Source organism: Natator depressus, chromosome 8 (assembly GCF_965152275.1).
Source record: "Natator depressus isolate rNatDep1 chromosome 8, rNatDep2.hap1, whole genome shotgun sequence".
Classification (NCBI taxonomy): domain Eukaryota; kingdom Metazoa; phylum Chordata; order Testudines; family Cheloniidae; genus Natator; species Natator depressus.
In genome coordinates, this window is record NC_134241.1 from 15391472 (window position 1) to 15405220 (window position 13749).

The 13749-nt window shown below is 45.0% G+C and overlaps 1 protein-coding gene across 6 annotated transcripts in view; it reads right to left on the reverse strand.

Annotated features, from left to right (window-relative positions):
• The window catches only part of KIF3A (kinesin family member 3A), a 52185-nt gene extending 41402 nt beyond the window's left edge, over positions 1 to 10783 (reverse strand). For 5 of the 6 annotated variants that reach the window (XR_012640507.1, XR_012640506.1, XM_074960489.1 and 2 more), the window contains exons 1-7: positions 10624 to 10783; positions 6371 to 6653; positions 4817 to 4961; positions 4438 to 4522; positions 2282 to 2387; positions 1011 to 1150; positions 142 to 339 (exon numbers count right to left, since the gene is read on the reverse strand). Coding sequence is in view for 4 of the 6 variants with exons in the window: in XM_074960489.1 (XP_074816590.1) it covers positions 142 to 339; positions 1011 to 1150; positions 2282 to 2387; positions 4438 to 4522; positions 4817 to 4961; positions 6371 to 6653; positions 10624 to 10629 (963 nt within the window). In the remaining 2 variants the exon portion in view is untranslated. The remainder of the gene's footprint in view (positions 1 to 141; positions 340 to 1010; positions 1151 to 2281; positions 2388 to 4437; positions 4523 to 4816; positions 4962 to 6370; positions 6654 to 10623) is intronic. The other variant, XM_074960491.1, reaches the window with a different exon arrangement.
• Between the last annotated feature and the right edge of the window lie 2966 nt (positions 10784 to 13749).

The following is a 13749-nucleotide window of genomic DNA, read 5'->3' on the forward strand; positions in this document are numbered from 1 at the left end:
CTGATGAAAGAGCACAGTCCTGAAATAAAAAAGGGTAAATACAAACGTCAAACTATTCCCATGAGAATTTTGCTTCAATTCCACCTTAAAGATATAAACCAGGTTACTGGGACATTGAACTTTGGCGTATCCCATTCTTACCATCATGGTTTTTGAGTTGCCCCCCAGGGAATCCTGAAGAAGTCGAGTCAATTTAGAGTTACGATAGGGCACATGAGTACTCTTGCCATCCACCAGGGCAGAAATAACATTCCCAAGAGTGGAAAGTGAAAGGTTAATTTTTGTGGCTTCCTTTAGTCGTTGCCCAGTAGCTCCAGTTTTTGTCTGCCTTTCTGATCCCTGGCGAAAGGAATACACAGGTATTTAGAGGGTGAAAGGACAAGGTCAAGCAGGTCTTAATGGAATCTTTAGACTCATGGTAGCACTGAACAGTGCACAGCAAAGAGACATAGTTGGAAAAATGGAATGTACCATTCTCATATACAAACATTTATTTTAGAAAAACAAACTGTAGCTAATACACAACACTGCATAACACCCTAATGGTAAGTTTTTAAATATGATCTTCTGATTCCCCCAATCAATGGATATGAGGGAAAAGAAACATCTAGTAACTTATAAACAATTACACTTTTACAAGAAAAAAAATGTAATGGAACCATCTAGATGCACATAACACACTTGAGCGACCTCAAAAATGTGACTATTGTATCCCTTGTCCTCCCTCGGCCATCCTCTCCACTGGGAAAGTTATGCATGTCTAAGGAAGGCCCCAATCCTGCAATTTATTTCACATAGGCAGATCTTCGCATTCAGGCAGAATTGCATTGATTTAAGTCGGGTTCCACAGCAGTCTGTCCCCACAGAAACTCGTACTGCATCTGGGCCTTACATCGTAAGCTCTTTCAGGGAGGGGCAGTGCCTTTTCCCTATCTTGTTAAGGGTCCAGCATAACAATCAGTAACCATCCCACAACTAGCATTTTGTTAGAGCTGCACGTTACTACTTACAGCTAGATCTACAAGGTGCAGCTTGCCCATACGAACATGCATGTTTCCATCAACACCCTTCTCGCTGCATTCAATGGTAATAGTGAAGATGGCATGGGAACGGGAGCTGTGCTCATTCATATTAGTGGCACCAACAGAACCTTCAGTTAAGAGACCCAAAAACATCAGAATTAACAATGAACTATAAGGTAAAACAGTCCCTAATCTGAAAACAAAGAGGCCACAAAGCAGTTATAATTTACAGAGTTTATAATCTTACTTAAAACAACTGAATGCATTTCTTGTTTAACTTCAGAAAATGATAAGACTTAATAATTAGTGTAGAATAATTATCTCAGCTGTAACACCCAACATTCTGCAGTGATTCTGATGCTGCATTTCCCCTCAGACCCTGTGGTGAAGGATTTTTTTCTGGGCTTGAAATTGCAGCATTCATCTTTAGTCCGGACGTGCAATCATTTGAAAGACAAGTAGAGGTTTTGCTTCTAGCTGTATCCCTGCATATGCCTTTCAAGGTCCAATCCCAAAAGGCACTAGGCAGCCTCACGCCCATTCATCTCCTTTGGAAAATAAAACTGACTCAGCAAAGACTGCAAATCCAAGAGAGATGATGCTCAGTACCCATTAGGGTCAGACCATTAATCCTGGCTGATTGCAATTTTTTTACTACTCGTAAAACACAACTCAGTTTTCAATGTAGTGGCAGTGACAGCCATTAACCCTTGCTTGATTTGTACATTAACCTATAGTACTTCATTCAGAAAGTGTCCTGGATGTTAAAATGAGCTGTTTTGTTGCTCCGAGAAAACATGCAATCGCATCACCAGTTTACAATACTACAGAGCACAACACTGGTCTAATGTTTGCTCACCTGGGCAAAGGTGAGAGGAAGAAAAGGAGAATGAATGGGCAAGTTCAAGACCCACTAGGAGTCCCAGTGGTCTCCTCTTGCTTTGCTGTAGTCTCAAAACCTCAGTTACAGCCCCACTCTCACACCCTGTCTCACACCGTCAAGACTCCACATTGGAACAAGCCTTCCAGCCAAGAAAAGCTGCTGTATAGGGCCTGTCCTACCTTCACTGGCTGCTTCTGAATCACAGGACTTAGCAAGGAGTCATCCCTCTCACTGCTCAGCTGAGAGTGCTGTTCCTGAAGAGTTGTGAAGACTGTGCCCAGGTCCGAAAGTCAGCTGTCTACCTGGCAATGCATAGTGCTACACTAAACTGTGCTCTGGACAAGAGTTTAAAACCCTAATAATGAGCGCTACTTACGGTTTTTGTGGCCTAGTGTCATGATTCTATCCATATCATCTGCATTGTTTACAACATAAGCTGAAAGATCTTTGATATAAACTCCCACATCAGGTCTCTCTTTAACCTAAACAAGAAACAGATTTGTTTGGGCACTTCCAGGAGGTGCACAGAGATTATTTTTGGAAGCTGTTCCCTGTAGTATTCACATATACCAGTTATCATAACGTAATGCACTAGTGTACTGCTATTTCTAGAAGCATAGTTTCTGTTCTATACAAGCATTACTTATCAGAACCATACAAGCCTATGGATCAAGAGTGTTGTAGCCTTCTACTGCCCCTTCTCCCAAGGCAAATCAAATGGAGGGAACACCAATCAGGAGGAAGCCTCAAATCTCCATAGAGATCGTAAAGAGGGGTTCAGAGAGGGGAGTAGGCACAACACATTCAGAGGCAGAGAAAGCACTTGGTCTAATCAACTGTTTCCTGGCCCCAGGGACCACTGAGAATTTCTGAAGTATTTAATAAATAAAAAGCTGGCTTGTCCATCTCTTATTTCTTCTCTCAAGAGAAGTACTTCAAACAAAGGTTTCAAGGCATTGCTACAATAACTGAACAGCATACCCCACATGCTACTCTCCTATTCTGTACAGATGCCCACATCTTTTCTCCTAGCCCTGGGAAGAGTCTTTGTGAAGTCAGCTAAAGAGCCATGGTTTAGAGCAGGGGTCTCAAACACGCAGCCCGCGGGGTTATTTCCTGCAGACCGCCAAGCAGCCCGCACTCCCCCGGCCTACCTCCAGGCCAGGGGTGGGCAAACTACAGCCCACAGGCCGGATCCAGCTGGCGGGATTGCCCCCCCGTGGCCCCGCGCTGCTCCCTGAAGCAGCCGGCACAACTTCCCTGCGGCCCAGGGAGGGGGTGGGGGAGCAGAGGGCTCCGTGAATTGCCCTGGCTTCCAGGCACTGCCCCCCGCAACTCCAATTGGCCAGGAACGGGGAACTGCAGCCAATGGGAGCTTCGGGGGAGGTACCTGGAGGAGCCGCAAGGCAGCGCACAGAGCCCTGTGCCCCCATGCCCCGGCCACAGGGACATGGTTCCAGCTGCTTCCTGGTGTGGGGCCGGGGCCGGCAGGCAGGGACCCTGCCCTGGCCCCAGTGCATGCTGCTGCCACCCTGGCGCCGCTCTAAGTAAGCGGCGCAGGCCGAAGCCCGCACCCCGAATCCTTCCTGCACTGCCTGGGCGCGGGGGGGGGCGAAGGGGGGAGTTGGGGTGGGGACTTCAGGGAATAGGTTGGAATGGAGGCAGGGAAGGGGTGGAGAGAGGGGCGGGGCCAGGGACAGCGATGGGGGGGTGTCAGTGATGCGGCCCTCGGGCCAATGCACTAGTCCTCACGTGGCCCTCGTGGTCATTTGAGTTTGAGACCCCTGGTTTACAGCCTGGGGGTCTGCAGACTATGTCTAAAGGGTCCATGAAAGGCTGTAATTACCAGAGAACAGTGGTTTTCAACCCATGGTTGCTGGACCCCTTGGGATCTATAGACTATGTCTAAGATGTCCAAAGGTATCCACTCCTCCATTTGAAATTTTTTTAGCGGTTGCAAATGAAAAGATTGAAAACCACTGGTCTAGAACCAGAGAGTAAATATACCACCCTGCAAACTGTTGGCTCTTATAAACAGGCTCATAACTCACTGAGCGATCTACAGACAGTCTGTCAGGGAGCTCCCAAAAGTCTTTGGGATGATAAGATTGTGAGAAAACTGGCCATAAAAGTGGGAGAAGTTCCCTGGAGGGAATCACAGGAAAAGCACCAGTGTAAAGGACAAAGGCACTTTGGCCACGGAGTTCATTTGACAGCAATACAGGCGCTGACTAGAATGTTTCTGTATCTTATTTTGAATATTTTCAGCTATTCTTCCCTGGATTCTCCTAAGGGGAATTAGTCTAGAGTGTGAGGGAAATAATGTTACATTACTAGACTAAAGGTTAAGTGAGAAGAAGAAATGAGAAAAGGCAAAATACTGATAGTGGCAAAAGGTCACCTTTGGTGCTAAGGAAAACTTTTCTTCCCCTCCAAGGTCTGTCTGTTCTTTTAATACTCAGTTCTTCTTGAAGAGACAATTTGTTCCTTTAAAATGCAAAATGTCAGTGATTCAAAACACTCCATCCTCACCTCTAGCCTCTGTGTCTGGTCTTTTCCGAGCAGGTCACGTACTTCTTCATTGTAAATTTCCAAGTAAGACACTCGAACCAAAAATCTAAGATTAAAAAAGTCATTTATAAACTGAAATATTTGTTAAATGTAACTGGTTTGATCTCAGCGTACAAAGAAAATATGCAGAGTACTAATACAAACTGACAGCTTACTGATTCATAAACGAAGATGTGCTTAAGCACAAAAGGTGAAATCCTGGCCCACAATTAAGTCAATGGCAAAACTCACATTGACTTTAACAGGGTCAGGATTTTACCCAAGATGTCTGAAAGTTTGTGCTTCAATCTTTTGCTTGTCTCGGGGATGGGGGTGAGGCAAAGGAAGAAAATTTGTTCACCTTGTGTCCCCCTCTGCCTTTGCAATGTGACCAAATATATGGGCAAATGAATTGGGGATGATTCCTCTAAGTTCAGGAACAGCTCGTACACCTTCCATGGTAAAAGTTTTGCCTGTGCCAGTCTGTCCATATGCAAAGATGGTGCCTGCAGTACAAGAAAAATATTTATAATGAATCGTAATACCAAAGTTTTTAATCATTACCTTGGCACTACCAAAACCACCAGTAACAACGAGTTAGAACTTACCAGCTTTTCCAATACACACTGTACAGGCTTATAGGAAATGTAAGTGTTGTACAGTCTTTGCAAACAGGGCTGAACTACCACAAAGGACTAATGTGTTATTTCAATCAAGCACAACGGCTCTAGGAATATGTCTCACACAATCCGTCAGAGCTAGGCCAATTAATAATGTATTTATTAACAGGGAGAATGAATGACTCTTCGTTCAGGCACATTTACTCGTTTCCTTTAAATTTAAAAAGTAGATTATTTCAATCTTTGTCTTGTACAAAGGCAAAGAAGAGTAATTAACTAGACAAGGGTAACTCATGTTCCAAAATATGTACAAAACTGTTAAGTTTCTTTTTAAAAGGGTAAGTGGCTACAGAATGGTGTCAACCTGCCTTAGGGCCACTCCCCATGGGTGGGCATCAGCATTCCCTCAACCACAGCTGTAGCAACCTCAAATTGATTCAGCATAGGCCCCACACATGGGCATTTCACAAACCAGGACACAGATTTTCAGAATCATTTACAATTTGGATTACATCACCAATCTGCGAGGCATGAAACTTCCTCCTTCACTTGTATCAGAAAGACTTACCAGAATCATGGACCAAGTATTGCAAAAATAAGTTTGGCTCCTAAGTCAGATTTATGCTTTGTTGCAGCTACAAAAGACCCCTGGCCAAAAACAGATACTTAATTCTACTCTACTTTTACACACAGCCTTAACAAAGCTTTTGCCTTAGCATTTAAACTTCAGGAAACTTCCTATATTTTACACCTATACTTACCCCAATACAAATGAAGTATTTCTCCTAGATCTTTAAAATCTTTGCAACTTACTATTATTTATAACTGTCCATTTGGAAACAATTTCCTTACCAACATTTTTCTTCCATTATACATACATGCCAAGTTGTTACTGCAGAGTTGCTCACACATGCAGGGCTACTGATATTTTACAAGAAGAAAAGCACTCAAGAACCTGGGTGTGCTAAAAAGATAAATAAAATGCAAATCCTTTACAAATAGAAAAAAGTAGTTGACAAGTTTGGCCCACTAACCTTGCCAGTACCTGATGCTCACAATGTAACTGATAATTATCTGTTACCAATTATAAAAGCACAACCACTGGCAACAGGGAACTCAGAATTGTGAATACCCTTATTGGATTTTCTATTTTAAGTAAAACGAGGTTATTGTTAACTATATGAATGATATGGTGCTCTTACCTGCAGTCTTTCTTCAGATAAACTCCTACTAAAATCAGATGGAATTTTGACAGCATAAGGGATCCTTAATTTTTAGGACAATAAGGGACTTACCATTGTATCCTTCCAGAACAGAGTCAATAATTGGTCTCGCAGTTAAGTTATAGACATCAAGCTGTTTACTCTCTGGTCCAAAAACTGTATCAAATGTAAATGTCTTTGGAGGTTCGTTGGAAGAGTCTGTTTTATGAACAGTAATGGTTCCCCTCATTTCATCCACATTAACTGCCATCTTGTAGCACATTACTTTCTCTCTTTCATTGAAAGGTCGGCATCGGACGACAACCTTGACATTATCACAGCTCTCAGGCTTGTCCGGCTTCTCAGATTTGTTGATCTACACACATGAAAAACAAAATAAACATCTTCATGTGTTACAGTGTAAGATGTACAGATGTGCTTAAATGTACACACTGAGTAATTATATTACATATATTTAAGTACGAGCAAGTCTTTGCAGGATCAGGGGCCTAAGTGTTCAGAACAGGACTGATTTACAACTGGAGCTAACAGAATAAAGTGCAACAAAGAACTAATTTGATTAAATTAACCTTTTTCTGTTCACAAGTTGTACATGGGTTGTGAAATTCAAATGTATTAGTCATTCAAGATTTGTGAATTTCAACAAATGATTCTTCGCTTGCACGCTTTGTTGAAAATATTTGTTCATTTGAAAACATGTTCACTGTACTGTTTAGTTACATTGATATTGTTTTTAGTCCCTGATTGAAAGACGTAAGTAAGTAATGAACACAAACTGCAGATTTTACAATCAAATATACTGTTAAACATTTGATTTTGAACAGTCAAGCTAAAATTCACATTTTGCAACTATGTACACTAATAACACATGTAAGCTTGAACATTCCCAGAATTCAAATACAGAAGGGTCATGAACACAATCAAACAGATATTTCTTTTGAAGTGAATATTTGCAAAAAGTCCATATACACACTTCGTTCAGTTCTACTTCAAGTGTAACTTGGGGGACCATATTTGGGGTGCTGGGTCTTTCATATACTCCTAAAATACATGAAAGTTTTCTATTCTGCCATCAAGAATTTTGAAATATGAATTATAAGCCAACTGTTACACAATTTGAGGTTGAACACTGCTGATGAAAGACATCTATCACTCATCTTAACACTTACAATTGCCCAGTCAGTACAAAAAACCCTATCGCTTGATGCTACAGAGGTTGCTAACTACCAGCCAGCATCTAACTTTTGCTAAGCAAGCTAATCAGGATGTTAGCATTTCGAGAGTGGGGTTGGTTTGGTTTTTTGCTACTAGTCAGCAGCCAATATTCTGGACTGCTGTCAAGCTTTAGGCCAAAGCACTACTGAGGCAGCATTTGTTCTGCTGGTAGATGAGCTCCTCCAGCCCACAGACAAGAGAAGTACATGTACTCATCCTGTTGAATGGGTGATCAATTATTGTTCCATCATAGGACCAGCAGTAAGAGACACTCCCTGATATGGCCTACAAAACAAGTGGGTTATAACTGGCAACAGTTCCTCCATCTCCAAAGACGTCACCTGCATCACTCCACAAGACTCAGTCCCTTCTCCCATTACTCTTTATGAAGCCATTGGGAGAACTAGTTAAATAATACTGGCAATCAGCACCCAAATGAAAAACTGGCTAAAGCGGAACCCAGTAAGACTGAGGAGAAGGAAGTAGCTTTAAAAGAACGTTCTTCTTGTATAACATTCCCCACCCAACCAAGGGCATCTGTCCTCAGATTGTTAAATTGGTTACTGTTATATTCCACTGGAACAATGAAACCACTAACCAATAAGAGAAGGGTGAGAAAAACAGCTTTCCGAGCAGTTGAACCTAGCCTATGGAGGTTACTTCCACAAGGGATAAGAATGATCAGTAAACTCAGCATTCTGAATTAAGCGTACTCGCATCAGAACACAACATGTAGGCAGAGCATTTTAAAAAAGAAAATCCCTATATATTAATCATGCTATTTCTCCTGTAAGTTGGGAAGAGAAAGATTTCTATTTCTACTCTGAAATACTTATAAAGAGCTCACATGCCAAGCTAATAGGGGCCTTATAAGTAAATTAGATCAAAAATCTTATCACCAAAGACTAAACCTAGTAAGAGCCACAAGGTGGGCAAATGTAACAGTTACTTTAGGTTATATACTGCAGTTCAGAGTCAGCAGAGGAGTCTAAAAGTAAAGACTTTACGTGGAGATAGACTCAACAAGGCTAAAAACTTGCAGGTCCTCTGTTTGCAATCCAGTCATAAGGAGAAACCTTATTATTTAACTGAATCATTACTATTAGACAATGGTAAGGACTGCAGATCAGTAGTTCTCTGCTACAGTGAATATTATGTACTTTGAAATTCCTTGAACTCTCTAGCTCCCTAACATTAAAAAAAAAAAATTCTGTAACTAGTTGAGATTTCACCATATGAAGAAAAATAAATTGCAGAGCATACATCAGACAGTACATGGGGCACCAATCATTCTGGCTGCATAGATTACCAAAAGCACCTGTCAAAAGTTATTGGAAAGGCAGGCATTTTGGGCCTAGGAAACATATTACCTTAAAAAAAAAAAAAAAAAAAAAAACCGCAAGCCAAAAATAGCCTTATCACCATTAGAAGCTCAGGTTGATCGTAATAAATGTGCATAACAATCAGGATGACTTTGTGAATAATAAATAGAGACCACGGGAGGCACAACAGTGTGTTACTATCTATAATAAATTGAAAAATGCATGTTCTGCAATCCAGTAATAGGAATACAGTATTTGCCATACTAGATACAAACCACTCACTCAAGAAGCCTAGGATCTAGCACTATCCAATGCTTCAGAAGAAGGTGTGAAAAATCTCTACACTTTCATTGTACAATAATCTATTTGAGGTGTGGAAGAAATTCCCTTTCTGAACCCTGCAACAACCAGTTTATGCACTGAACTGTGAGATTTGTTTGCATACAGAACTATTAGTAAAAAAATATATAATATACTGAACACAGCAATTGGCATGGAGGAACTTAGTTACAAAACAGGATATTATTCTAAGCAATAGTAGAATATTGCCCAGGTCTTCCACCACCCACCAGGCCTATCCATTATAAAAGCATCCTGCCTGCTTATAAATGCACATGATTTAAGCTTCCCCGTGTCAAACTTCAACCACCACCTTTGTCTAGCACTTCTCTGCCCCTCCCTTCTCTCAAATCCCAGTACTCAGCAACACCCCAGGCCAGCACCATCCCTGTTACACCCGATCAGCACCTGCCTACACCGTGAACCCTAGGCCTAGGGCCCCAAACCTAAGGGCTCCAGAGCCTTCCTACACCGTGAGCCTAGGACATCCGACACAAGGTACCCAGAGACAAGCACTTTACCAGGGCCCCTCTGCATCCTTCACCTCTGAGTGGGCACCACTCTCAGGCCAGACCCTCCCGTACCCTGCACTCCATCTCTCAATGCCAGGCCCATGATCCCAGACCTGCTCCACAGACCCAGCCCAGAGCCCCACTGCACTCCATCCCCCAGTACCAGGCACCAACCTCAGACCCACTCCCCAGACCAAGCCCAGAGCCCCCCTGTACCCTGCACTCCACCCCCCAATGCCAGACCCCAACCTCAAACCCAGCCCAGAGCCCCCCTGTACCCTGCACTCCACCCCCCAGTGCCAGGCCCCGACCTCAGACCCAGCCCAGAGCCCCCCTGTACCCTGCACTCCACCCCCCCCCAGTGCCAGGCCCCAACCTCAGACCCAGCCCAGAGCCCCCCTGTACCCTGCACTCCACCCCCCAGTGCCAGGCCCGGACCTCAGACCCAGCCCAGAGCCCCCCTGTACCCTGCACTCCACCCCCCCCCAGTGCCAGGCCCCAACCTCAGACCCAGCCCAGAGCCCCCCTGTACCCTGCACTCCACCCCCCAGTGCCAGGCCCGGACCTCAGACCCAGCCCAGAGCCCCCCTGTACCCTGCACTCCACCCCCCAGTGCCAGGCCCGGACCTCAGACCCACTCCCCAGACCCAGCCCAGAGCCCCCCTGTATCTCGCACTCCACCCCCCCCCATGCCAGGCCCCTCTCCTCAGTCCCCCCTCCCCGGTCTAAGGCCCCCCGTACCCTGCGCTCCACCCCCCAATGCCAGACCTCGACCCCAGATCCACTCCCCCTCCCCGGCCCCCCTGTACCCCGCACGCCACCCCCCCAAGCCGGCCCAGGCTCCCCGCTGCTCCCAGGCCCCGCGCCACCCTAGCAACGGCACAACACTCCGTAGCGACGGGGAAGGCGGGACCGCGGGCCGGGCCTGGATCCTCACCGGCATCCTGAGCGAGTCCCTGCGGGGCGGCTCCCGTCCGCACCCAGCTTCTCCGCCCGAAGGGGAAGGGCGGGCTCAGTGTAACCCCGAACCCGCTACAGTGTAACAATAACAGGGGCGCGAGAGCTGCGACGCCTGCCGCTCCTGGCCCCACCTCCACGGGCGAGTGACTGGGCGCTCAGCTAACCCCTGCGCCATGCGGAGGACGCTCAACCAATGGGCTTGGGGATGGGGTGGGGCGCCTCTATCCCCCGCGCGGCCATTGGTGCAGGGTTCCAGCCAATGAGGGGAGAGGCAGGGGCTGGGCGAAGCGGCCTCACTGCAGCAGCCGCGCCCGATGCTTCGAGGGGTTTGGCTCTGTTGAGGTTGGGGGCTGGGCCGGGCCGGGCCGGGCCGGGGGCCACACGCAGCCCAGAGTGGAAGCTGGATCCAAAAGCAGCCTCCTGGAGCAGCAACTGTCGTCACCATATTGCATCATTAATAATAATTAATGCTAATTAACTATTCATTCATTAGTAGTGATCTAGGGGTTCTCATCCGGAGAGCTCAGCATGCTCTGCCCAGTTCAGGAGCTGATCCTGCAGTCTGATCTGCTCAGGTGTACGCCATACGCCCACACAGACTCCAGCAAAGGGGCCGGAATGTAGCATTATCTGGCCAGCTGAGGATTCACTGGTCTATACAGCTAGCTTCTATCTCAGCCTCCTGACCCAGAGACAGGCCTGGTTGGAGCACTGCTAGATTCTGGCTATTCTGACCTGACAGGTGGCCTCTTTGTGGGACTTTTACCAGCTAGCCAAGGTCAGAGCAAGTTCCCAAGTTGCTTGAACCAGGGCAGTGGTGGCAGAGCATGAGGGGCACAGAATCAGGGAGCTATAATAACCAATTGTCTGATGGCCTCCTCTCTGCTGCAAGGAGCTGATCTCTGCTACAGCAAAGAACCTGGCCTGTAGATGTTAGTGTTCACCATAGTCGGGTTATTAGTTTATTTGGTAGAAGGCTCTGTTGTAATTATGGCTACACTATGACATGTACAGATGACAAGCAGTTATTATGCAACACAGTGAAAGGGTCTGGTCCTGCAAGTGCTTTCATGTTTGCTCAGCACAAAATCAAGCCTGGTCTCCTTCCTCACAGAAATACTCTCATTGACTTCAGTGGGGCTTACTCACATGAGTAAGGTGAGCAAACATTGAGACCAATTTTCTCTTAAGGGAGCCATTGTGAAAAATGAGAACACAGTATTTTTATATTGAGGACCAAATCCTGGTTTTAGCATACATCCTGAGTACTGGGGGCTGGGAAGAAACAATTCCCTCATAGGCTGCACAGTAACTGTAAAACAGCAAAACCCTGCTGTGGTTTTACCCCACAGATCCTAATTTCACATAAAGAAATGGATCTGATTCTTCTCCAGTCTCTTCCCATCCTTCCCCCAAAAGCCATAAGGAGTTTTCCCCCACATTGCCTGCAAAGCAAATCTCCTGTGTACTGTCTTGGAGTCCTGTACCATCTGCAGAATAGCTGCACAGGTATAACTAGAGGGACCACCATTTACAGTTACAGTGGGCAGCCACAGAGAGGGGAAGAAGTATATATGGGGCTACTCAGCCTCTGATTTTATACATCTACAAAAAACATCAATATCAGAAGAAAGGTGAGGTCTGTAATATTTAGCAACTGTGCACATTTGCCCTCAGGTTATATGAGAAAGTGGAAATATGGCAGGGGTCAAGACTAAGTTTTTATAAGAGGATGGGTTAGACACCTAATATAGTATTATACAACTAGCAATTATCCTGTGGCATATGCATGGGAACTTGCACATAATTACAGGAGTGCGTACCATTTCCTCAGACCTATAGGTGCTGTCAAAAGTGAGTCAAAAAGGTGAGAATAAGTAAGTAAAACATAATCTCTTCACAGCTATTTTTCATTATGTATATAGTGCCACAATGGTATATAGCACTTGACAGTGTGCAAAGAATCCTAATGGAGACATTTAGCCCTCCCCTCCAAGAGTTTATAACTTAAAAGAAAGAAGAGATTCAAATACAGTAAACAGACAGAATGGTGTGTGGATGTCTCCAGAGAGCAGCTGGGGCTTTGAAAGGGCATGCCATATATTAGCTGGGGGTCTACTCCATATGAAAGTGCTGCATAAAAGAATCCAAAATTAGGCATGGAGGAAAAAGACAAGGGAAGCAGTCAGGGGAGAAGCTTGGGTGGAACAAAAGGAGCCAGAGGGAGGAGAGAAAGACAAAAGCAGTTATATAGAGCTACGAGAGTGAAGAAGAGACACTTGGATTGTCTTATGAGAAGCCAGGGCAAAGATCCAATTCCTACAATCCTCGAGTAGCAGGTAGGGAAACTGCTCCAAGCAACCGCATTTTGGCTGGAGCTACAGAAGAAATTGCACAGGGGTACACCAGAGAAGGACTCTGAAGGAAGTTGTTGTGGTCAAGGCAGTAGTCAATGCTAGGAAAGGAAAGAGGAAGGGACAGATTCTGGAGATACTCCAAAGGAAGAAAAGGTAGGAACTGTAGCCCAGTCTTGTATTTTTTCCTCTGCCAAAACTTGAACTGACTACAGTGAAAGCAAGATTTGGCCCTATGGTAGCTAATGGACAGATTCAGCCACCCTTACTCATACTGAGTGGAACTTTGAAATCAGCTGGCCTACTTGTGGAATGAAGTACTACCCAATTCAAGTAAAAGTGACACAATTTGGCCCTGAATGTGTAGGAATTAATTTAAAATATTTATTATGATATAGGTCTTAGCTTTTCTTTCTTTTTTGCTGAACATATTTTCCATTCATATAACACAACATTTTAGTCACTACCACAATAGTTTTCAATCATGGGCCCATGGGGGTTTTAAGACTGTGTCTAAGGGGTACGTGAAAGGTTGTCATTACCACAGAATAGTGATTTTCAACTTGTGGTCCGCGGACCACTGAGGATTTGCAGACTAAGATTTCCAAAGGGGTCCGCACCTCCATCAGAAAATGTTTAGGGATCCGCAAATGAAAAAAGGTTGAAAACCATTGGTCTACACCGTGAGTTTACTGGAATTTGTTTTGGGAGCAATTTCTAACATATGGCCATCCAAGGCTTGGGCTGCA